The sequence below is a fragment of the Anoplophora glabripennis genome, unplaced genomic scaffold (assembly GCF_000390285.2).
Source record: "Anoplophora glabripennis isolate ALB-LARVAE unplaced genomic scaffold, Agla_2.0 scaffold488, whole genome shotgun sequence".
NCBI classification, from domain to species: domain Eukaryota; kingdom Metazoa; phylum Arthropoda; class Insecta; order Coleoptera; family Cerambycidae; genus Anoplophora; species Anoplophora glabripennis.
In genome coordinates, this window is record NW_019416825.1 from 332,059 (window position 1) to 359,023 (window position 26,965).

General features: G+C 34.1%; 1 protein-coding gene across 2 annotated transcripts in view; it reads right to left on the minus strand.

Moving 5' to 3' along the window:
• The window catches only part of LOC108911607, a 119,022-nt gene that overhangs the window by 82,350 nt on the left and 9,707 nt on the right, over window positions 1–26,965 (minus strand). Inside the window, exon 1 of one of the 2 annotated variants that reach the window (XM_018716584.2) lies at window positions 11,777–11,955. The exons of the other annotated variant lie outside the window; for it this stretch is intronic. Within the exon in view, the coding sequence (XP_018572100.1) occupies window positions 11,777–11,825 (49 nt within the window). The 5' untranslated portion in view covers window positions 11,826–11,955. Of the gene's footprint in view, window positions 1–11,776; window positions 11,956–26,965 lie in introns of those variants that run through there. 2 annotated transcript variants of the gene reach the window in all.

Consider the following 26,965-nt stretch of genomic DNA (forward strand, 5'->3'; position numbering starts at 1 on the left):
GTTAACTGGTTCCAATTTAGTTTTTAGCTAACATATAGCTATGCCATTAGATTTGTTTTTTTATTACCTTTCTTTTTGTTCATTACAACTTTTTCGTTAAATCCAGAGTTATTTGCAAAAAACTGTTCGAAAACAAGCACTTTTTCAGTAAAAAAATAACATTTTCAATGACGAATTACTCGGAAAGTATTGGATTATCCAAAAATTTGTATATAACATTTGTTACTTAAAATTGAGTCCTCTATCGATTCCAGTGGTTATTTTGGGCGTAAAAATTTCCACCCCTAAAAAGGGGTGGAAACCACCCCCCAGGGCAAAAGCACATTTCGACACTATATAAGATTTGTTCCTTGAAACATTCCCCACATTCAGTCAAAATTTCACGTCAATCGGTTCAGTTATAAAGAATTCGGAGGTAAAAACCCTGAGTAACTGGACTATTAGCAGTTCATTGATTTTGGTTTTCGTTATTATTTATTTTAACATCCCCATCCTGAACAACCGACTATTTGTTAACACGGAGAATAAATTTGCGTTATTATCTATTATCCTTAATTGATAATTGTAACTAATTTCGTAATTTATGAAAAAAATAACATCAATACCAGACATAATAATCATTTGCCGCATTCAGAACCCATTAAGATCAATTTTCTCCTCCGCAATTAGAGCGAGATATCGCAACGTTGGATTTTTCTGCGCGAACTGACCTTACCGAGATAAAATACTAGCATTGCCACCATAATATATTCCTAATAATAACGGTTAAACTAGCTTAATGGATAGTAAATCTTGACAAATCGCTGGGGCCTTGATCGACGAAAAAAAAAACTGCTGCATTAGTTATTGGGTAATTTCAGTAATTAACGTTTGCGGTCGATATAATTAAAATGGAATATTATCCGCGGGATAAGGCTTAGAAGCTGCGTGGTCAGTTTAAGCAAGGACCTACTCGAGAAACCGTTTTTACAGACGAAAATTGGTGTATTGATTGATATGTTTGTAGGTAACGTATACAGAAACAAATATTTGAAAGTACAGCTGATCGCGGGGTGTCCCACAAGGTTCAAATGTAGGCTACATTGTTTACTTAACTTTAAACAGAATCGTTCTTTTAGGGTAGTGTTTAAGTACGTTCCGTTAATGAAAGGAGTGATTCCTGAGTTAATTCTACGGAAAAAGTGGCACGCTTATACTTCATAGGGTCTTCTTCTTCTTTCAACTGAAGCACTGTGACTTGTTTTATGTCTTCCAGTCTCATCAGTACATTAGCATACATTGAATTTGAATAAAAATGAAACGACCAAAATCATTACAATAATTTCCAGTTACTTAAACCTGTTCATGTTATTTTTTTTTGGAAAAATTAACATCTGTGTTAGAACTAAATCGTTTTTTATTGCTAATGAGTCCATTCATAAATTTGTCAGGTCTTTTTTCCTCGGGTCAAACCAGCGATTCTAAACTGGAAGGTGGAACTTTTATTTTCTACGTCTCTTTAAATTGTATATGAACAAATACAGATCCTTGTTTATAAATCGCCCCAAACTGGTTCTGTTAGACAATTACGCTCAGCAATTCAAATTTTTACAGTTGCAATTGAGTCTAAATGTAACGGATCCTCTGACGAACATGCCGACATCACCAAATTGTGGAAAATTACTGCGAGTGGATTAAATTTTGACGTGGGATGCGTTACGACTGCAGTGCAGTCAGTAAACAAATTACATGCCTGTGATAATCTAAAATTTATATTATTTGTATCCGCAAAGAGCTACTGAATCATTTTTAATTAATTATTGTTTACAAGCGGCACATCTCATTGGAAAGCATTAAAATGTACCTATACGTCCAATCAAAGTGTGAAGATTTTATTTTCATTTGTGAATCACCGTAATAAATCGCGAATTGTAGTCGCTCGAGCACAGGTGCAGCTGGGACATTCGAGGAAATGTTTACTACAATAGATGAGATGTAACAAGTCGGACGGATTTTTACATAAAATATACGGATCTTCTCAACCTTGAAGGCGCAAAATTTCTCACGATTGCCGAGAAGAATACACATTTAATCAACGAATTATAAATACATGCATAATTTTATATAGCACTGAATGTCAGGGGTTAGTTATATTGGTTTAATCATTTTCTATTAAAAATATATTACAACACAGACTAGTCAAGCTTGGTCTGAGACTTATTTAATACGTATTTTCTATTATTTCAGGTTGAAATTAACACACGTAACCAGGGCACTTTTTATAGAACAAATAAGGATTCTTTTCTTCATGTTGATCTACGAAACTTGCACTAGCATCGTCGGTACTGAAACCGTCGTTATCGCTGGTCATAGGAGAGTGCATTGCAGAGTACCTTATTTTCAAGACGTTCAGCATATCCTGGACGTCGGGAGTCCTGGGGATCCTCTGAGAAGGTCTCAATTTTACGGACAACAGCTGGTCTGTGGTAATTTTTCTCAATGGAGGCGTCAAGGCGGGGTGTTCTGGAACGTTTGGTGTTTTTTCAAGAGCGCTGGGGAATAGTGGAGTTTGAATGGGTCGTAACCTCGCTCCAGTCAAGTCAACTATACTGATTTTCCTCATAGGTGGGGTAAGTACTATTTTATTTAAATTATAAGCGCTCCCTTCAGGTACAGATCTAACTAATGGATCTATCGACGATGTTACTTGCATAGAATCATCATTTAAGTCACTAGGACTACTTTTGTCTTCTACATCAGCATGAAAAAGTTTGTGGCAGTACTTGCAGCAGTCGTACTTATTTTTAGGCGAATTAGGTGCTTCAAACTCTCCTTCTGACGAATCACTGCTGTATTCTAACATTGTTTTCTTCGATTTTCTCACTTTCCTGTTTCTTTCGATCACCATCGTGCTTATCACCAAGCGATACGCGGGGAAAAAGCTTGGGGGTAGTCTCAAGAGCAACTTCGAGATACATCTTCTAGAAGAGATGTCTATCGCACAGTTTTCTAGTACTAAGAGTAGATTTCTAACGGTAACAAACACTTTGCTTAAAGATTCGTACATCACTTCTCTGCAAGTGTCAAATTCATATTTATTTGACTGACGATAAACGTCAACGTTATTGTTATTGAAACAAAAGCATGTTTTATAATAAATTTTGCTATTGGTTTTAGATTTTACTATTGACCTCGTGAGCTTTAATTGTTTTATATGTCAGACCTTGTTGAAACAACGGTTTTTAGTATTTAATAAATTATTTCTGATTGTATCTTATGTTCCTCACAAAAACATGGTGATAAAAATAAAGTCTTTATAGCAACGGTTTGGCAAGAGTGCAAATATTCTCGCGCTATCGAGATCTTTTCTGAAATTGCAAACAAAAAACATTTTTTAGTCACGAGACGCCCAAACAGCGACGACCTATCCTTTTTCTATTAATATTCTGTAATATTTCTCATTTCTAACGACAAGAATTTCGTTGTGCTTGTTACATTATCGTTTTCCGGTCATTTTTTTGTTGTTTTAATTAACCAATAGTTGGAACTAATTAACCACACGGTTTATTAACTAACTCGACCGTTTATTTAAAAATATGAATTCTATCAATTTTTTTCAGCGCTTTGTCAACCGTAACAGGCGTTTAAAGATGAAATGAATATAAATTTCAATATATATTTTGACGTACAAGGTCGTCGGTATAATTTATTTAGCTTCTGGTCCATTTATCGGCGTCCTAATTTAGCAATACGCAGGTTTTTCCTATTCCAGTCGGTTGAACTCATTAACTGAAGGTTGAAATTTACAAAAAATTGGAGTAAACCGTACCGACGAGCGTTGAAACGGTATGTAAATATTATAAATTCCTCTACAGATCAATGCAAATGTAGGGGCAGAGCCAGATGGAAAAAAAGCGTAAACCTACGCAAAGAAAAACCATATCTACGTCACACAGCGTAATTAAATGACTTTGTAGATTTTTAATTGATTAGATAACTTAAACAGCAATACATATAACTGACAACTTTTTATGAGTAGATGCAAATCACACAATACTGAGTAAATATATTTCTATAAATACACTTGGAAATATAAACTAATTACTTAAGTGAATAGAACAAATAGAGCAATAGTTACATTGTTACATGGCAGATATTCAAATTGAACAAATGAGACAGTTCGGCAAATACGCATAACTATTTTTTAGACACATTAGCGGGACTGTGCAAAATACAACACGTCACAAAAACACTTTATCGGTGTATTATCTGCCCGAAAATACTGATTTGCCGTGGAAAGAAATGATTGATAGGTTTATATTCGTTATTAAAAGATATGGGAAAGACTATAATGAGGCAAAAATCTGTATGAAAGTACCAACAAATAGATTTCGATTGCATGTAATATTAGCTGACAAATAAATAAAGGTAACCAGTCTCACAGCATGTAGAGGCGATAGTGTTACAAAATTTTGTTCAATTTCTAGTCATTGTGGGGACTTTTCATATGTGCTTAGAGTTGAAAAAATATTACTTCAAAAAATAGTTGTTTTACTTGAATTTGTTTAAAAAATTTTTGTTGTTTGTTACCAATTTTGGGATTGTTTTTGGATACGGTGCTCTTGTCAAACGAAATCAACGAAAATTAAATTGCGTTCTCCCGTTTTTAATCATTGAGATGTAATCGAAGAATTAGAATTAAAGTAACGAAAAAAATATACGATTTACTCACTTCGGTGCTTCCAATTAGAAAAAACCTCAAAGCGCGACCTTCAATTAAAACTGTATTAATAAATCGTACTACAAAAAACTTAAAGATGTTTTTTCTTCAACCGCTATAATTTTTGTAAACACCAATTTGTATCAACATTAAGAGCTAATCTGTTAATTACTATTTATTCACAGTTACTTACTACGAAATACAAACGTGAATTTCTTCGTTGTTCGATTGAACTATAATATTGGTTTTCTTTTTGGTGTAACAAATCTGCTAGGAGCGAATCTTTCTAGGTTGATAGATAAGAGTATAGATTTGACCCCCGTCCAAACTTACACTCTGTATAAATAACGTACAATGTTTTCAACTCTATGCTAAGCCCGTAAAACGTTCTGACCAGACAATTATCTTCCCGTGTGGGGGTCTTTATTACGTTCCTGACATCAGCAACTATAAAATCGGAATAAAAAATTGCAGGATTAAGTACTGCGTACGCCATTGTTTGTTATTTCTATTTTCAACGTTGGCAATTTCCCTTTTCACGCGAATTTTACGTGGGACGATATTTTAGTCTTTGTCCAGTGAAATAAGCACATATGTCTAAAAAAAGAATCACATCCTCGACAGTAAACATTCTGATTTAGAGTGGTTTTTCATTCACCCAACGGTCCTGGTGGTCCGCTGTAGCACCGTCGGATATCGTTGTGTATAAACACTGTATTTTATTTTACTGTTAGCCAATTATTTCTACCCTCCAGCCTGCAGCGATTGAAACGTAAATATAGCAGATGCTCCAACAAGTTTTCTGAATTTTTGGTAAACCTTCATTTCATCGTCTATTATTTTCAGTACCTCAAACAATATTGTTTGTTCTCAATTTGTCGCCAATTCATTTCCAACGATAGTGATTCCTCGTTTTCCCCTGATCTCTAATTATCTCTTAAACCAATTTTAAAACCACTAGACCACTAGATAAATTAATCTAGGGAAAAATATGCCGACTTGGGGAAATTTTCTCTTAAAATTGGCAACGCTGTAAAATCTCGAACACACAGAACCAGTCCGGAGGATTTTACCCGCTCTTTCGCCTACGTGCCTAACAGACCTCCCGTGGTATTGCATAACGAAAAAAAAAGCCAAAACGTTCAGTCAGGCAACTGCTTACGGCAGCAATTTGGCTCTACCGGGGGGGCAGTTACGGTTTACGAACAGAAACAAGTCAAAGAACATCGTGAAGTTCTGTCTGAGTTCGTTTAAAATCTAACTATTATAGTTTAGAAAATATCATTTGTAGTTGTTGTATTGGCCACGTAGCATGGCTGATTTTGGTCCAATCTATTAGTAGGTCATAAACGTATCAACGTGCTCGCAAAGATACTTAAAAAATTTTTACAATGTTTTGAATTGAGAAAATTGGTGATATTTGCATAACAATATAATGTTTTATATGTCTACATTACAATAAGAAATTTTGGACCGTAAGGGGAGACGTTCGAACACATCTTACGATGGCTCCGTAGCACTCCTGAAGCGATCTTCCCCTCGGATTTGATTTATTTAGATTTTGATCATCCTTTGAATGAAAAAACACAAAGTTCTCATTCGTTCATCATAAATAATAAATTACCGCGATGATTTTTAATTGTTGTTTGAAGTACTTATTCCTCATCCTTTTAAATGTGATTTAAAAAAACGTTACGTCTGAATACCAAACACTACTCGGTTCTGGTTTTAACTATTCTATCGGTAAACGAGTCGTAAAATCCATTTCTAACCCTCTTCAAACGCCAAATTCCCAAACAACCCAGATTATAACATTCCCAGGTACAGAATAACTCATTAAATCGTGCATTGGGAATGTCAGTCCGATTTGCTATGCAGAAATTGCAAACAAACTGGTCCACTAGCTCCGCAAACTGAAACCAATATCGCGTTACGTAAGACCTACCCGACCAGCGTTGCCAGATGAATTTTTTAGGACGGAAAAGACGAAAGTGTACCCATATCTACTTTAACCGTTCCGATTGCCTTGAATAAATGATCAGATACATTTTATTATCTAGTGCGACTGCGAAACAGTAGAAAAGAATTACGAAGTGTATTTTATATCTTTATTTATCTCGAATATAAGCAATATGGTGCACGTAATGTAACTATTACAAAGTTAACTTATAACTTGCAATGCTAACTTTATAGACGGTAAAATTACACAAGAGACACCATACCTACTTTGTTTGAAAAATACTCAATTACGGTCAGATATTCAAATTTAACGATTTCAAAAAAGCCAGGTCTGGCAACACTGTTATCCACTGCTCCGCTGCGACAAACACGCTGCTCTCGCGGAGCGATGTCGAGTCGAGACAGAGCAACAACAACAGGAATCAACGTGGCCTTGGCAATGGCGGCTCGGCAGATTATGTAAAGTGCAACTATTTTTTCGCGGATTATTTACATTCGGATCGGGAAAGTTTCGAAGTTAATGCCTCGAATAGTTGCACCTCGGTCTTCGGGAAAGAAACCAAATTAATCGGCGCCGCAACCGCATGTTTCTATGAAACACAATTAGCATTGTCATAAAACGAACGTGTTTATGCACATCGTTTTCGTACCGACAATTTGTTACTATGGTAACTGTTGCGTCTAGAATAACAACGCGGTCTCAAAGTGTGAGTTTACAGAAAAAATTCCTTGTAAAAAATTAATGTATTATTATGGTTCTAATTTCACCTTTTTATGTTTAAATTTTTTTTTCTGTGCACTTACTAAGGCCGAAGCATCTGGCAAATAACAATTGCTGTAGAGTTAACTTGTCTATCGTTGATTTAACCAAGCAAAAAGTAATCAAACGCGAGTTATGGCGGCCCACAGATGCATCCGCGGTTTACGAGACAGGTATTGCCGGTAATAAAGTTGTACATTTTGTACGTTTATGTGCCAAACGCATTAATATGTGTACGATGGGAGATTCGATCCTAATCGAAGCAACATTTCTTTAGTCTGTATGGTAAAAGAGAAACTTGCCGGATCGGTTCCATTAACTTGATTTACGTCAAACGCTGCAAGAAAATAACAGAGCGTTCTACAAAGCCCAGGTGGATTTATAGGTTTCTGTGCAAACACTTTTCAAATGCGCAGCATCCATTCGCTGTATTGTTGATGAACAAAAAAACTCTGCAGGACGGTAACTTTTGCTAGGAGATATTCAGCAGCAGTGGCAATTAAGATATAACTCACACCAAAAGTGTGTTTGCATGTGTCGAAATAATTTTGTTTTTAATAACATTTCCTTTAAATTATGAGATTTGTCAACAATGCATACGCCGTTGTTTGATGTCACAGTTGCTGGTGACAGTGACAGTTAGGAAACAGCTAATTTTAATGCGAACCGTAAACGTATGAAACAAAAAACAGCCACTAAAATCCATAGTGCACACCCAGAGATTAAATTATAAATCTGTATGTACCACATACGTTTCTCTTCTTGTCTTTGGACAGCACCGTAAATAAATAACCTCAGACAATATCTCGACATTGATACGGCCTAGACAAGTCCCTAACATCCCTCCGCAAACAGACTTACTTTTATTACCATAATTATTATATTGCGGTCGTCTTGTTTATCTTATCAAACGGCAACGCGTTGTTTACCTAAAACAAAAAAATCCGCTGAAAACGTACATAGGTATTGTATTTTTGAAACCGAGCGAGTTGCGCGAAACTAAATGTGGAATTATTCAAATTTTGTGTCTGAAAACGTACATAGATAGGTATTGTATTTTTGAAACCGAGTAAATGTAGAATTATTCAAATTTCGTGGCTGAAAACGTACATAGGTATTGTATTTTTGAAACCGAGTGAGTTGAGCGAAACTAAATGTGTACAGAACATAGCTAGTACCATGCGAAACATCGCCATAATTTTAAAAATGTTGTCACCGCCGTTCTTGGAGCTGAAAATTCGAAATATTTAGAATTATTCAAATTTCGTGGCTGAAAACGTACATAGTAGGATGACCCAAAAAAAAACGAATATTTAATTTTCGTGTTAACCCATCAAACGATGACTGCACATGAAATGTAACGATACAGGAAATATCGTTCCGTGTATCTGGTGACCTTCTCCACCCGTTTCAGCAAGTGTACAAATAGAAGATCGCTCTATCGTAAAATTACACCCTCTTATTGTGTGGCCGACGGAACAGGATACATCGAATGTATAGGGTGGAATGTCTAACAATAAGTTCCCGCAATGCGTTTAAAAATACAATGTTCCGTCGCTGAGCGAAGGGGCGATCTGATCGGAGTGATTTCGGTGTCGTTGTGTATAATAACAATAAAACGTAAATTTCTTAAATATTAACATACTTACTAGCACTACTACACTAGATAAACAACAAAGTGTATTCAGAGGTTGTTTTTTGTTCGGAATTTCTTAATCACGCTACCTTGAATGGTCTGCCTGATCAATCTCAATTAAAAGTTTCCACCTGGATGATGTTTTTGCTATATGATGTGGCGGTGGATCTAGATTCTAGAGTGGTGTGCGGCGATTTCTAAAGCTGTGCGTACACGTAAAATGTCAAGTGTCTACTCAAGAACAAACGTAGGGATATTTCTTACATTTAAGGCGATGTCAGGAAAAGTAGCGGTGACGCAGAACATTTTCTCGACACTTAAAGTATTTACGTGTATACACAGCCTAAGAATGGTTATTGAAAGTAAAATTTACCCGTTGTTATTTGTCACCGTTCTTAAAAAAGCAAATTACCGTCGAATATGCGATTAAGGTATTGTTTACCACCTTCGATATAAAAATATTGTGACATTCGAGTAGTTAAACTTTTATGGGCGGTTATTATAAAAGCCTACAAATAACCGAAACGTGGAGTTAACTTACATTTTTTACAACGCGTGTTTTCAAGTGTGGTGTTCTGAAAAATACTCGATTAGAGATTTACATCAATTAGATCTTGCTGTTTATACTTTAATACATTTACATTTTATTATTTTTTTGTTTCTATATGATCTAATGTTGCTACTATGCTTCCGTGGTCATACCGAATATTTTAAATATGTGTAGATCTCGGTTCAGATAACTTGTATAATAACAAGAATGACAAATAAACTATGAAATTATAGTCAGCGTCCATGTGACTATAAAAACAATAATACCAATAAAAAAATTAAAGTTAAAAATAGTGTTAAGCTCTCTGTATGGCGCAAATATTAGTGCGCATGTCCTATGACAACAAAACTACAATTTGTTCAGTTAACTGCTAGCGCCTTATCTTATCTGAAATCTTATTACAATTATTAATTTGTTTATTAAACAACATATTTTTCGTATTTGCACAGAAATAAGAGCGAACCTAGTGAATATTTAGTATTTTTATGATGAGAAAGCTTAGTAATTCGCTTGATATTGCAAGTCGAATTTTATAAGGATTGTAAACATATTTGCCGAGGAGTGACTGAAAAAATATTCCAAATCCCCTGGGATTATCTCCGTCATAAAAACCCAGTTTATTTTTTTATACCTGTATTATTCCAACAGTTTTTTTCGATTCTAGAAACCGTATTCTGCAACTACGGTAGCAACAACCTCGCTGATAGATAAGGATTAGACTACCGAAATTTACTGCAAAATCTTTCCGTGCTTTGTCAGTTCGGTTGGTTTATTCCAATTTTAAAAGCATAATTATGTAACTGCTTCATAAATTTATGCTTCTTTGCTATATTATTTGCCTAAAACGGCAAAGACTGGTTTCTATTCGACTAATATCAAGCCATTTATTAGTCCGTCATTGTACCCACGTATACTTTCTGGTCCACCACATAAAAATAGAATTCGTTCTGCTCGCTGGACTGACATTGGCTATATAAATAAATAAACAAAATAAATGTGTGGCTGATCGTTAAACTTTTCATTTCACGGATTTTTTTTCAATAAAATATTAAACGTTGCTTATACAAACTTGGAGGGGATAGAATCAAATTTAGAAATATGCAATTTAACGCCAATCAAATTTACAGCTGCACAAAATAATATATTTTTTCCTGTTTACGTTTATCGATTACTTTTCTTGATTAATGATTACTGTTATTTCACTTCTTGATGATACCAACGTGACAAAAGTTCAAGGAAAACCCCATGGAGATACATAAACTCGTAGCCAAAAAATGTTTTTGCATTAACAAATAATTAAAAATTATTGTCATTGATAGGGAAATTGGTTACAATAGTTCTGCGATTTATTGTATAAATATGGAAATATATTATATATAAGTGGCTGGTTTTTCCAGACATGGAATATGAAATTAAGTGGAAACAGCTATGGTTCAACCGCAGTAAGTGTGACTATGGTCGTAAGTATCGAAATAAGCCACCAAGTTTGAGATATTTGCGCATCATTAGTCGATTAATTGAAATATTTTTAAACAGTATTCACTTTTCGTTCAGTGGTTTATATTTGTATAAGTTTTAAATTAAAAAAAACTCAATGCAAAGAATTCAAAAGCGTGAGAATATATAGTTGTCTTGCTTGTAAATAGTCTACTTCCTTTGGTAATACAATTACGACCATAGTCGGACTAACCGAATTTGTTTTTTTATTATAAGGGGCTAATATTTTGTTTTTAATATTACACTATTTTGTTAATTTGCCCTTAAAAGCTCGAGTGATATAAGGTTTGATAGCATCCAGAATATAAAATATATTATTCTGTACTTAATTGCATTTTATTGGAAGTCTGCTCCAATTTCCTTCAATTTGTTTCAACTTTTTCCTTTGGAAAAAGAGTTTTTCCCACTTTTCGTTGGCGTAGTTCAGAATTAAAATTAATTCCCACATTCCAAATTTTACAGGAATTGTCCTAGGGTAATTTTTTTGTAGGCAAAATTCTTTTTCGTATAACAATTTGATGCCAATCATTTTTTATTTTGCAATACAATACAATGAAACTCGTTCCTGATTTTCATATTTCTTCGATATCTTAAAAGGGGTCCTTTGCAGAATTCAACCGCCAATGGAAATATATTTATGTGATAAGAGAAGCAAGGAAGAAAACTTGATCTCACCTTTGCCATACTCGAGGAAGGTGGTGGTACAACTCCCAGAAGAACACATTTTTGAGAAGACCAAATCCACTACCCGTAACTGAACTGAGTAAAATTATGGTTCACTTTATGATGCAGCAACACAAAAAAATTCGCATCGACCCACAACCAAGCCATCAATGCTGCATCTTCCACTACCACTGGATACCTTACACCTTAGGATCGATCCTACGAACCAAAAGATTCCCTACACTGTCACTTCTGGGTCTGCGAGTGGTCAAAAATCGAGACCACGACGCGGAAAATTGCACACCTCCCGGAGGACACCGCGGTTGTTTACTTCAACCTCCGTTCGTAAAAATTAATCTAATCGGTACGCTCGCACCTGGAGCGGATCGTCTTGGTGGAGCTTCACCGTGGATTGCCGCGCGCGGGATCTGAGCTTGGCTAGTCCGCGATAGTCGAACGCTGGGTATGCTGTGGTGACTCGCGATCGGCACAGGTGAAATAACAGCGGCGCAACGCGGTGTACCTGCTAGGTGTATCTTCCTGTCGCGAGGTCACCGAATGCCAGCCGGCCGTCGTTGTTGACTTTTGCCGGCACGGGACTCGCTAAGTGGATTAGCGCCCTGCGGTAATGGAGATGATAGCGGGTGACACCAGGACCTGTCGGTAGATAGAGCAGAAGCGAGAGCGACGTGATTGGCGAAACGCGCGCTGAGCTCTCTTCACTCGGCAAACAGATGAAGAGAGCAGAAAAATTTTCAAATTTTTTTAGTGATTTTGAAAAGGCTGTAACTTTGTGAATAATGGTCGTATCGACAAAAAAAAAGAAGAATCCTGATTGAAGATTCTAGTTTTGAAATCTTGAGATGGATTTTTTTATGAGCTTCACTCGGCGAAATGAAAAAAATAATGCAGATTTTAAAAAATCGCTGAAACAGGCCAATTAGTAAATAGAAATTGTTACTTTTCAGCAATGTCTTCTATTTTTTTGAGGATTGTTTGACATTACCGACATTTTTTTTAACAGGACGCTCTATATTTTATAGTATAAATAGTCTAAAGACGAATTCAGCGATATAAGGTTATATGTACCTACTTTTTAGTCAAAAAAATGTAAAAAATTATTTATGTCGTACTGATGACTATTTCAAACAATCATAGTTAGACCAAGCAAATTACATTTTTACTCGAAAAAAGTCCTATCCGCGAGATTATTGTAAAATCGTCTAAAGGAACTTAATACAAGACATCTCTCATCTCGTGAGTCATAAACTTTTATTAGCTAACTTTTCTATTTAAACAAATAAGTGAGGAAAACAGTTTTTTCACTTTGCAGGGAAAACCATCAATTTTAGCGAAAATTGACTCAAAGACAAGCTGTCTAGGGAGTAAAATTATCTACAAAATGAAACTTGTTAAATTAAAATCGGTTAATAAACAAATACGTTATTGCAAAAAAACAAGAAAAGTGCCCATTTTTTAATTAGTTTATAACTATCACATTTATTGTTAAAATTTTATAAAACCTACGACAAGTTGAGGGTTTTGTCATACTTCAAAAGTGTTCCAAAAGTGGGCGCTGTAGGTGCAATAGTTTTCGCACAATTCTATTTGTTTATAACGGAGGCTCCAAAAGTTATGAACTTTAAGCCTCTGTACAGGCGTTAATTTTCAACCAAACATGATTCTGAAAACGTCATGACCTATTAAAAAATATCACCGTTTTTTTGACATTAACATTCCCAAATTGTGCATTAAAAAACAGTGCGTTTTTTCGCTTATAAACAATTTGAATAACATTGTTGCTATTTATGCTATCTCACCGAAAATAGATACAATGGATAAAAGTACCCTCTACGACCAAGAGGAGCGAAGATAAGAAGTTTTTTTTTTAAATCGTAGCGCAATTGTTTATAAATATTAAGACTTGAATTTTTCGAAGTTCAAACTGATGCGCGCTGTAAATTTTGCAATATCTCGGCTTCTGTTCATCGTAGAAACTTATTATTTTTTTTAAACTGGAGTAGCTCGACGAAAAAATAACAATGGGCATATTTACGAATTCGTAGAATAGCCCTGAACCCCAGAAAAAATGCATCTTTTATACTTACACTTTTTTAATTTACAAAAATGTCACAAAAATTATTGTTAAACGAAATATTAATTAAAATTTAAATTTCTGAATTATTTTACTATTATTAAATAAATAAATGAAGCTATCGTCCATTTAAAAAGTAGTCTCTTCTGTACTTTAAAAAATCTTTTTCTACTTACTCTAAACTTACTCCAAAAAAAACACATCAATAAACACATAAAATTCGCCAGAATACCTTAGTTATAACGTGAATCGTTTTATGGCAGCTCCAATTCATTCTTTGTCAAATTATTTTGAAAAATAGTTGCCCCTTTAAGCGAAAATCAGATATTTGAAATTTGAATTAGGTATGATTGAATGCGAAAATGAAATCCGTAGTCAACAGGTATGTGACTTATTTATTAAATTACCTTAATGAAGTTTCCCCAAATCGATGGACAGGCAGATAGGACCGCTTGAATGGCCACCACGGTTCCCTGACTTAACCCCACTAGATTTTTTTGTGGAGTTATCTAAAAAGTAAAGTGTATGTGAAAGACCAAACACTATCGAAGGATTGAAAAATCGTATACGAGGAGAAGTTCGAAATATAACACCAAATGTTATTCAAAATGTTCATAATTTTGAACACCGAATTGGGCCACTCTGAGCATTTGCTATAATAAAATAAAAAGTAGTACTATATTATTGTTTTCATTTAATTCCTCCATTTTTTAACAACATACAGTAAACAAAACAGCAGATAGCAGATTAAATTTGTGAATTAATAAAAAATAGTGAATCTAGTGATATTTTATTATGGTAGTAATGACCTACGACGACTGACTTTTTTATCACTCAAAAATCCAATTAGTATGTCCAAGACTACCATGCAGAAGAACCTTATTTGGTAATATTGTAACTGTATCTCTTGTCTTATCTGGTTCTGACGTAGACTTCTAATTATTCAAGCCGTTTGTACGTCAGAAACCTCACCTCGCCTCATACAGAGTGTCCTTCAAATAACCAAATCACGATTTTCACATATCGCAACGACTTCTTTCAAAAATGGAAAATATCTGTTGCTAAATTCTTTTTGGTGCGCCACTTGACTTAGCTGTATTAAAAAAAATGATACCTTGCCTAAGGTATCGCAATGTCTGACTTAATCTTCTTCGGCTTCTTGTTACATTCTCCAAAGAAACATGTATGTGATCTCGCATTCCCTTATAGATTTGTTAAAAACTGCCTTAAGTGCCGTTAATACTGTCCCATAGATAATAATCTCCCTCGAAATTCCTTACAAGTACGATGGTATAAAAATAAATTTTTATGTCACCGATGAGATATACTTAAGTCTATATTAAGTCTACTATTGTGTTCTCAACAATTTAATGAGTTTTGTCCTGGATTAAATTTAGATTTGGAATTAAAACTATGACGTTGATGGGTGGGAAACGTATTCGCTCGTGCTCGCTTGTGATTAACTTTATTGCCTTCAAAACAATTAAACGATAAGATTGTATTATATTTTTGAAAAGGATGTGGCGAAGATTTTTATCTGATTTTTTGCTAATGCCTACATCGCCGTGACAAATGCCGTTTGTTGACAAGAATTTAATTCTGTTTTAAACTGATGATATTGTGTGTACCGCAATATCGAATAAATAAAATTAGTAAGTACAGTATTAGACAAACTGGTAGCTGCGGAAAAGTGTATTGTTTACCTTACACTATTTGCATTTCTAAGAAATATTTATTTAGTAATTTACCTCAACTTAAACATGTAGGAATGCTGGGTTAAAATATATAATAAAAATATTGACATTCTTTTTTGATTACCTGTACAAAGTGGTTAAGTGTATTGACTTCAGTTTAACGTCAATAAATAAAAAAGGCTAATTGGGTCTGACTGATACACTTTTCATTTTGGGCATTGTTATACAGTGTGTTCTACAGGCTCAACGCAAACTTTGACAGATAGTTGGGTTAATTTCAAATATTTTTTCTTGTATGAACATAGGTCCGATTTGTTTTTGTTTTAAAATTACAAGCATTTTAAAAAATATAATTTTATATAAATAAAAATGATGAGCTACCATCTGTCAAAATTTGTCATAGAGCTTGTAGGACACCCACTATAAAAAAACAGTTGTATTATTAATTATTATACATATCGGGAAATATTCATACAAATAATTGAGAATTATCGCTATTATTGACTATTACGTGTGACCTTCGAGATAAACAAATGTGATACAAACTGGTCGTTGACAATATCTTTAAAAAAAATTACACTTGCACACATATAAAATAAATTAACGTTCTCGGAAATGAATCATTAATGAAAGAGTCTGGCCAGCTGCGGTCGAATTTACATATTTTTGCCAAAAACAGGTTAAAATTTATGTAGATTCGGATAAAATTGTGTCTTTAATGCCCCATTTGTTATTTGTAACGTATAGTTTTGAATATATTTGAAACCAGCGGTGACTCGTGCGTAACTTCTTGGTTTAAAGCGAATTAAACCCATGTGTTTTTACAGTATATTCCTTTAAAAGGATGTTTATTTAAGATGTTGCATTTTTCATATGATTTTCTGCAAGCGTGACGTAGTACTTTTACGAGAGAACTAGCGTTTACGTATATGCGAAATAAACCAGTTTAAAAATGTTGATTTGAAATAACTTACATTTACGATTAGCTACCTGCCATTTATTTTTATTATTACCTACTGTAATGTTTTATTGATGCTAGCATATATTATACCAGTTGGTATGGCATTACAGATGGATATGAATTACGAACTGTTGGTCTTCTATTGCTGTTAGTTACCGACATATATAAAAATAAAGACAACTTATACATAAACCACAACAACATTAGAAATTTTATCAAAAGGTTTCAACTATATGCCATATTTCTACTAAGTTCAATATCCAAGAGCTCTATCCTAAAGATATATATTCTGGTCGGTAATTATGGTTTACCAACTTTTTGACGGACGACTTGAAATTGGTCTATAATTACAGGGTATACAGAGAAGTAATTTGGGCACTGTCGAATCATGAAAGAACCAACACTTAAAGTTTCTCAAGCACCGCTACGTGTCAGCTGCGAAGCTGGCAGATTTTTTTTACTTTGCAGGAGGCATACAATTTAATCGATTTACGTTTTTTGAACGAAACAGTTACTGTTATTAAGTTTTTGCATTAATTTTGAGAGATATACATTTAACACGTAATTACTGTATCGGTTTTTCCTTACATAGTATATTATTAGTTTGCATTTTATATTATCGGTATTAACGAAAAATAAAATCGAGTTGTTTTAAAATCTACTACTATAGTGATTGAAATTTAACTTTAGTCGCTAAAAGCAAACCTGCACCTACAAAACTGAGGCCAAAACTCAGTTTTATTTTATTGTAAAAACATTAAACTACATACTTCAAATAAATTAAAAATATATTCCCAAAAATCCCGTCTCCGACTAATTGTGAGTTGAGGACTGCAGGCTTAGAACTACAGACAAGAAATTATTCAAATTTGGATTTCGTAACAGGTTTAGGTGGCCACCTGGAAGGTATAAACTAACTAGAACAGCTAGTACGTAAATCACAGTGTTTATATAAAAATTTGACACTAGACACTGTGGCGACAAAAATTTACATACGATTAGCATTTAATTCAAATCAGCATGAATCCCCCAAATCGGTTAATTAAAAAAAACACTTTAAAATTTGCACAAAAATAATAACAGCTGCTTTGGAAACATATATAAAAGGCATTTTCGTATAAATCCAGAAAAAAAAAAGTATTATTTTTATTGAAGTGAAATGTAATAGTATCGTTTTATTGAATTCTGCAATACCTACTCTGTGTTTACAGTAGAAAGTGGTGCATATTGTGAAAATATGTTCTAAAACGTATTCTACCACAACATTTTAAACACAATTTGTTAATGATAAATTTTTTGTATACAAATTTTTTCGTGTTGCCATAACTCGGTCCTATTTATTTATTAAAGGGTATACAAGAAACGTTATCTATTCATATGATGCCGATACATCTAAAACTCGTATAAGTATTAGTTATCGATATACGATATTCGCATTAGATAGCACTTACAAACATTTTTAGATAAGATTGAATTTTATACTCAACTATCAAGATTTTCCAGAGTTTGTAAAGAGAACCTGTGCAAATTACAGCTATTTCTTTAAGCCCACGTTCCTAACGTCAAAATTAACCTATTAACGAATTGAACTTTGTACCCTTCCTTAGAATGACACAGCATGGTCATATATATCATTCGCTTCAAGAACTTTGGACCCAGCATCTTAGACGAGATGTGTAATGCTAAGAGAAGATCGTTAGATAAATTTTAGTCTGTACGGATTTGGTATTATGCAATGCCAGTGTATTAGTATCTGCAGATTTAAAAGAAAATTTAAATCTGAACCAAGTAGAAACATTTTAAAAAATGACCACAACAGTGAATAAATCTTGTAATTCTCTTACGTAATCCAATTAAATCGGAATACAAATTTCGAAATTAACCCGTCTTTTGTTGTATACAGAAAATAACGGTACAGCAAGGTTAGATATAAATAAAACTATTTAATAAACGGAAATTTTATTTATATCATCACGCTCATTTATAAAAACTGTATATTAATCTGGGCGATGCTTTCTTGAAATATTTGTGAATATTTTTAGAGATGTACCACATGTGTACCATTTTAATGTGACAAGAATGTACAATTAATAAAGCGAGAAACATGTCTTTGAAGTGTGTGGGGTACAGACATCCAGATTCTACTGAAACGACTAATGGTCTTTATTCACTTTTTAAATATTTCAGTGACAGATGATCGTATTGCCACGCGAATTTTATTAACGTTTCGAAAAGAGGAACATTAACACAAGATCAAAGAAAGAGCTGTTTTGATTAGTAAGTTAGATTGCCATATTCGCGAAAATTCTCCCTAAAATTGAAATGTTTCTCTTATCCCTATTATACATTTCCTTGATCTTATTGTTTTACTTGTGTTCAATTTTACCAAAATTTAATTGCCAAACCGTAGGGAATAAAATTACTATTTGCAACTAGTCGTTTATGAAGATGACACACGCCTCCTAGCTTTGGCAGCACTTTGGCCACAGCCAACCATTCCATTGTCTCGACTCGAAAACAAACACGAACTTTGCTCGCCCGCCGTAAGTGAATCCCTAATAGTTTGTACTACGATCACATGTTGATTGCCTAGTAGGAAGTTCGAAGTTTCGCGTTACGTAAAGCCATCATCTTCTTGCTTGATCACGGTGATCAATTACATCAGATAATTATAGATGCAAGAATCTCGGATTTAATTAATGTTTGTCCTTAAAAATAATATACTGATTTTATGTTATGTCGGTACGTAATTTAGAGAACCTCTCTTTAAGTTTCAATTACTTTGAGGCTGGCTAATATTATTTATTAACTACTCGAATCTATTTTGATACGTAAATATAATAGAATAGAATATCGACAATTACGAATATTTAAATGTTTGTTGATACTTTGTGTCAAAAGAGATGACTTTGAATTGTCTAACTAAATTTCGTAACTCGTTTTTATTACCTAATACGTACAAGCACCTTATATCCATATAATCGTGAATAACTCTTCCAAATATGAAGATTCTTCATTGAATTCAATTTTGCAGACAATAATTATTTAAAACTAAAACAATTGTCGCCGAATTCCACTCAGTGGAATCTGTAACCTCCAATATACCTGTTATTTATTAGGACTCTATTCTGGAAAGCTTGAAACGTGGTGTCACGCTACAGATCCTAGATAGAAAGTTGACATTTATAAGGATGTGCCATCGGGGCAGCCTTGAACTTTAGTGATGACATTAGTAACGCAACTAGAGTGAAGTGAAAAAGATGTTATTTAAATAGAAGCGTTAATACAAATAAAACCAGCATTTTACAACTTTCTAAGCTGAAATTAATTGTTAAATGACTAAATTAATAAATGGAACTTACCTATCTTGTAAAATAAAGTTCAAGCTTTAAAATGAGATGTCGTGCATCTCAATCCGTCCAATAGAACCAGAGATTATGGTAAAATTATTATTGAATAAGTATGTTTTAACAATATGTGCTATTGAATCAAAATAAAAAAAGTAATACTTATTCTATGTGTGGGCGTAGAAACATATAGTACAAAATATCGGGCTGTTAGGCATTTTCAATGGAGTTGTAGGCTTTAAAAATTGTATTTAATTTCAACTTTACCTTTTGCTGAACCTTTATTAAACTTTTATTACGATTTAGATCAACTTGCAATGTTCTGCTGAAACTACTTTCAAAGGACTATAACTCATAAGCCGACAAGAAAAGTTTTTCAAGTACCTACTGTCACCTACCTCGATGTTTTAGATAAAAAAAAGTAAGCCTACATTTATCTCCTGTTTCCGCTAAAACCACCTACATAACAAATTCCTTTAAAATTTTATTATTAAAAATAACTGACATATTTTATTTGACCACTTTAAAATATCAAGTAATGTTAAAGTAATTAAATTATATGTAAATACGATCGTTTATTTTTATTCATGGAACTTCAACTATAGCAGACTTGCTTCCGGAGTCTCTGTTAGTTCACTTCTCTATTTGATCATTTTTGCATGATATATTTGCTACATATTGAAACAAAACAACAAAGACGACACATACTACAATATACTACATTCTACAAGAGGTCAAAGACTCTTTAATAGTAAAGGAACCCACTCAACTCCAAATGGGATAGTCTTATTCATGATTCGCAATTATCCAATTTACATCTTTTTCTTGCCGTCTTTGTGAATTGAAACGAAGCCTACCTACTCGTCTCTTTGATGAGCATTGAAGAGCTATAAAAGACCACTGGAAACCTTGGTCAAATTATGTATAAATTCTACAAATCTACTACTTTTTTTGTATAGGTTGTTCATACATTTCATCTAATACTAAATACATATGTGATGCAATATGATTAGCATTTATCTGTTTCAATAGAATTTAATAATTCAATAAAGTATCATCACACACAATATTGATTAAAATAAATTCAGCTTTAATTTGTCTATCAAAAAAAAAGGTACAAGGTATGTTTATAATCTTACCTCTCCTTTATAGAGCACCAACAGATCGAAGTTATCCCGTGTCGTAACTTACACACTAAGCAACATTAACGATAAATTATTTTTGCAAATTCGGTCACGCGCTACATTTTCGCACTTGCCCGCTTATTGCGATAATAGGACGCTAACTTAAAGTATCAATATCAAAAATTACATTATACAAATATTTATCCTCTACGTCACTTTTTTTATAACATGTAAATTATGATATATTTATAAGAATTATTATTATGTGTATTAAGCATACGTCACTGAGACGTATAGGAAAATATTTATGTGACACCAGGACTCGTACCAGGTATAACAATCTCCACTTTTTCTAATGGTTAAAGTAAAATTGGATGATTATATTTATCTAACTATTTCAATCCAATTCACACTCAAGATCGTCCTAATTAAATCTTCCGAAGCTCTATTTTAAGCCACTGTTTTTTAATAAGTTAGAAAATATGTTTTTACTACGACGCAAAGTGATACGAAAATTTATTAGGGTCCATATTTTATTATACACCAACATCTAGGTATGCTAAAAAGCAATTTCAAGGACGAAAAATAGAATTAAAATGTTTAAGATTTGTTTTATTAGCACCAACATCTACACATGCTAAAAAGTAACTCAAAAGACAAGCCTACTAATTGTTATTTTTGGAAACTACTATTCTGCGATCTAACGCTCCGTCTAGTATCGAATTACACCCGCAATATCTAGCAAACATGGTATTATTCCACCTATATTATTACACTTAGTGCTGTTAATGTCATTTGAATATTTATCTAGTAATTTAGATATGTATCTACAATCTACGTAAGTGAGACCCAATTTTTTGTGTTGTGGTTCCATTACTGTCTCGAAGTGTTATTTCTTGGATTTACCACTGTATTGCATATTCAACAGAGGCTTGTGTATTGTTGTGGAAAAAATAACACTCGAATATGATCTGCATACAAATTTTTGTTGGGAATTACTTTTCCGGTTTGCGTCAAATTAGACATCGATTCGGATGGATAAAATTATGAGAAAATTCAGCTGTTCAATTCATTGTAGGGTGAGAAAATTCGGAAAGAATCCCACTGTGCCGTTCCATTCACATCTTAAAAACTTTCGTCTTCTGCAGAGGAAATAAGACGATTTCCTCCTGTCGCCCGGCAAAATTCGATAATATCAATAATAAACAATAAAATTTGACCCTGGACGAAAACTCAACCTCCACATTAACATTGCGACTGGCAAAAATGGTGATTTCGTGCGCGAATTATAAAAAACTTCCCGTAAAAAGTCGGACGTCGTTTGGAATACCCGAGACAGATATAGGTGCATAGTTTGATAACGATAAAAACGACAAGGACACTAGACCTGCCTGCCTGCTGTAAACGTAGTAATTTGCATCCAACTTAGTTGTTTTTGCTTTCTGCACATCATTAAAGCTATCTACATGGGAAACTGTCGTACGCTCAATTGCAATAGCATTTCTCACATAAATGTACATACAACGCCTTGAGAATATTTTTTTAATCCGCTTTTGAAAACATTGATTTCACTAACTTCTATCCCTTTTGTCTCATCAGCAAACAATGAGGTAGAAAATTAGTAAAAAATATACATTATCTCTCATTTAATCGCTAAAACGGAAGCTATAAACTAAAGACATGCAACATCTTTATGAAGGCTCCATAGGTACATTGTACGATGCATTTTAACTTTCTCCAAGCGTCTTTATTTATAAGCAAATACAATGTTTCATTAGCATCGTGTTGTAGCAGCCCCTGTGTGGGTAGAACTTTACTAGTTGGTTTCATAGACACGCCTGTGCTTCCATGTTGATTTATACGTAGTTGTAAAACTTGCGGGTTTGAAAAATTGCCCAAGAGTTCGTCTCTGTTCTGAATCAACACGGTTATGAATCGAACCGGCTTGTTTGCGAAGAGAAAGTCGGCTTGCCAAAGTAGCAATAATCTTAATTCTACACAAAATTATCTTCAAATTTAACGAAAAATCATCTTTCAAGGAAATTATGTTTAGACAATTTTCTTTAACAAGTAACATTCTCACAATTTTTTATATGCCAAAAGGTTACATATATAGGTATTTCCATCACAATGGACAAAGTGTTGCCGCGCTACGTTGTATAACAGTTTTTTTTACTATTACGTAATAAAAATACTGTGTAACCGACACAACGCACAGTCCGAATAGCAATGAGATCGCACGATAAACGCTCGTCCTTTTGTAGACAGTTCGGGAACCTAAATAACTGTTCATCTGGCGAGCACTGAAAAGCACGTGTTTATATAAAAATAAAAGTACCGTTCGGTCGGACTGTTCGCTATTTCTATGAAAGAAATAAATAAATAGCGAGTGGGAAAGGTCATAACAGTGATTTCCTCTATCGGAGATAGAATTCCTGAGCCCGTAAAGTTTTCACTTTTATTGTGGCGAACGCAACGAGCAGAACGAAGTACAGTTCGTTCTCGTAGTCCGTACAAGATCGATATCTTGGATATCAGAAATTTCAATGATGGTATAGCCCAGAAGTATCTATAAATTAACAATAACGACGTTTATTTCCAACATTTTACACGCGGATACAAGAAATAGGAATTACATTTAATACATATGCTAAAAATAATTAAAAATACAAAAAAGAACAGCCATAATAATTAAGTCGAAAATAGACATCTATTTTCAGCATTGCAGTATTCAAAATTGTTGATTATTAAAATCCCGAGGCAAACAGATTCTAAAGATGGGCGAAATCCAAAATCCAAGGCGAAGATCACTGTAGGACCTCTACGGACCTATCATAGGAGGTGTTCGAGCGTCAACCCTGCTACAAATCAGAAACTGATATGTGGCCAAATTTAATTGTTGACACGTTGCTGGCTGTTGATCCATCTACGTACTGTGAGAGAGGCAACGTTTGTTTTTCCCAACAAACACACTAGATCACTAGTTTTATCTACCCCCTGCACTATCTCTACCGGGTTTGTAATAACCTGACAAATAACGGTTCTGTCTATACAGTTGATTACGAAACTGAAACGAAAATTTCTATGAAACCTCGAACATAACCACTCCATTTGCGTAATGATTATAATTTAATGTTTCCAATAATTATAAATGCATTTCTGATGTAGAACGCGGTGTGCCCAGTCGAATCAGATAAGATCTGGTTACTTCCAAATTGCAATTTTGCGTCGTATTATAACTTTGATCTGAAAACGAAATCTGGATAGTAAAAGTAAAGGTTTATAATTAACGGTAAGGTGTAATTAGCAGAACTAGGTGAAACAATTAACGAAGGAATGTCTATCAATAAACAACAGACGTAAGTGGAGCACTATGACGCTCCCAATATTCGCTGAAATACAGGCTTATGAATTTATTAGATAACTTGCAACCAATTTACAATTCTCTTCTCGTTCTCTAGCGTTCCGCTGCACACTAACTGTTTTGCAAGCGTGAACGACAAACAGTTGGATTTGAATTACCTCTACAGAATATTCTAGTAGAGCAAATATTGCAAATATCAGGTAACATATTACTATTAGCTCTACAAAGACGGAAGATTTAAACATTTAGGGTTACGAGAACTGAAAGAACAGATGGGACATTTAAAACAAGCGGCATTGGAAAAAATTGAGGAAACCTTTCCCAGCACCATGAACTACATACCTGTCGGTATAGCATTCGCATCACGAACAGCCCATATAAAACTTGACAGTGACCATCGGTGAGCTATTTGTCGCTCGATCGATGATAATACGACGATTATTAATCGTTTATTGGCCAATTACGAGCTGACGGACCATAAAAATAACTTGATAATGAAACGCGATGTCGCGACAACAGCGGACGAAGCAAAGAACAAATCGATGAAGACGTTACAGACGTCTAATGTGTTGTAGGAGCTTTAAAAGTGGTATAATAGTTGCTATTTCCTTTGTATTAATTCATTTGAGGGGTCATAAAAGCAATTTTGGGCGTTTTTATTAAGTTATTGTTACAGAAGCTTTGAATAATAGGGGGGAAAATCCGACGATTACACCGAAAATTAATGTGAGGAAATTTGTAACTACCTAATTTTAGAACTGATAGCCCAAGAACCACAGTACGAGTTCTCGGAGCAGGAAGTGATTAGAAAATAAATTATTAATGCTGATTATTAAGGTCAAACGTTTACATTTCGATTATGTTAAGCGACCAGAGAAGCTATTACTAACCGTTATTCAATTCCAGATAGCGTTAATGAATATTTATCATCTACCGGTAAGTTTTTTAAGGAAAAAATTGTATCAAATTTCGGGAGAGACGACAGATTCTTAATTTTATTAAACGATTCGGATCCAGAGGAAAAAAACAGATATTTTTTACTATAAAGCCGATTCAAATAAACTCCTAACTCTCAAGATTTTAATCTGTCACACTTACCAGCACCCGTCTATTGACCCTAGGAAACGACGTATTACAGTGACCTCTCGGTCGTTTGCAAAAATGTTAAATACTAGCTCGCGACACAATTATCCGTCGTTTACCGGAAAAACTTTGCCAGTTATTGCCAAACGCACCAAGGTCGCAGTTATCCGTTGGAATAGGTTTCGTTGCATTTCGAACAGTACAGGGAAACACTTTTAAACGGCCCTGAGGCCCCCAACAGGTATCATTAGTACTGCTGCACCAATAAAACTATAAATAGCACGACTATTTGTCGCTAATTACGGAAAATGGTCGAATTGCCGCTATTAATTCATTATCGTCTCAAGAACTCGTAAAAACATCATTAGTTTTAGTATACACGAAATTGTTGGTATAAAATTGAGATAACAACTTGCGGACGGAAAGAAAACACAGTTCTTAAACATATATCTATTTTTTTTATTATTATAAAAATGGGGACCTAAGTATCGTTACCTTTCTCTCATACCGATATGATTTTTCCAGGTATTCCCGTGCCAGTTCAAAAATTACCTTCGAGGCTACAAATGCTTATAAGCTTTGTATTGTTTTTATGCGTATTTTTATTAAGGTTGTGTTTTATTAAGGTTGCATTCAATACAGCCTCAATAAATAAGTCGATTGTTATTTCAGACACAACTTCTGACTACACTGTACCGATAAATTTGTTATAAGTATTAAAAGAAAGGCTATTTTTTAATATAAACCACTACAAGTTTGTCTAACATGGATGAAATTAATAAATACCGATTTTGTGGTCCAGCTTAAGATTAACTTGTCTTGATATTATCGCTTAGCTATTTTGTCTGTGATAATATCGATATTGGTGGTAGGAAAAGCCAGTAGTTGCCTATTAATATATGGGGCAGGTCTGTAGGAACATTGGCAGGTATAATATAAGAAGATAAGGTCGACAAAACTAGATACGAGAGGATTTAAAATTGTATAGGGAAAAAATTCACTGCACGCACTGTCAAACGCTGTTATTTTAATCTAGCTTAGCAAATGATCGTGACGTTACCTGTCGACGCTTCATTGCTTTTTCTCATTAATAAAATTAATCGTACCTTGCGAACAATATAAGCAACTTTTTTGTCACATGCAGTGCTAAGAATAGAACTTTAAACCGACCGAAACGTTATTTTTCGCTGCGTAATTATAGAAATTTTTTCGACGACGTAGGTGACAATTACCCAAATGCAATGATTTTTATAAGAAAAATCTATACGTAATAGGTAAGGCATTTATTGATGCCATTAATTATTCGCCTTCGATCACCTTTGACAAAGCCGCTGGCCGCCTCGGTGGCCGAGGAATTTCGTTTTACGTTTGCTAACGTTTCTCACAAGTGCATAGCCTATGGACGCATATCTGAAATTCCTCACATAAATTATTATTTAACTGCGTACCGTTATTGCGGATATGCAACTTGTGGGGGCAAGTGGGAATAGGAACTGACTGTCGAAGTTCCTTGTATTCCTTTATTGTGGCTAT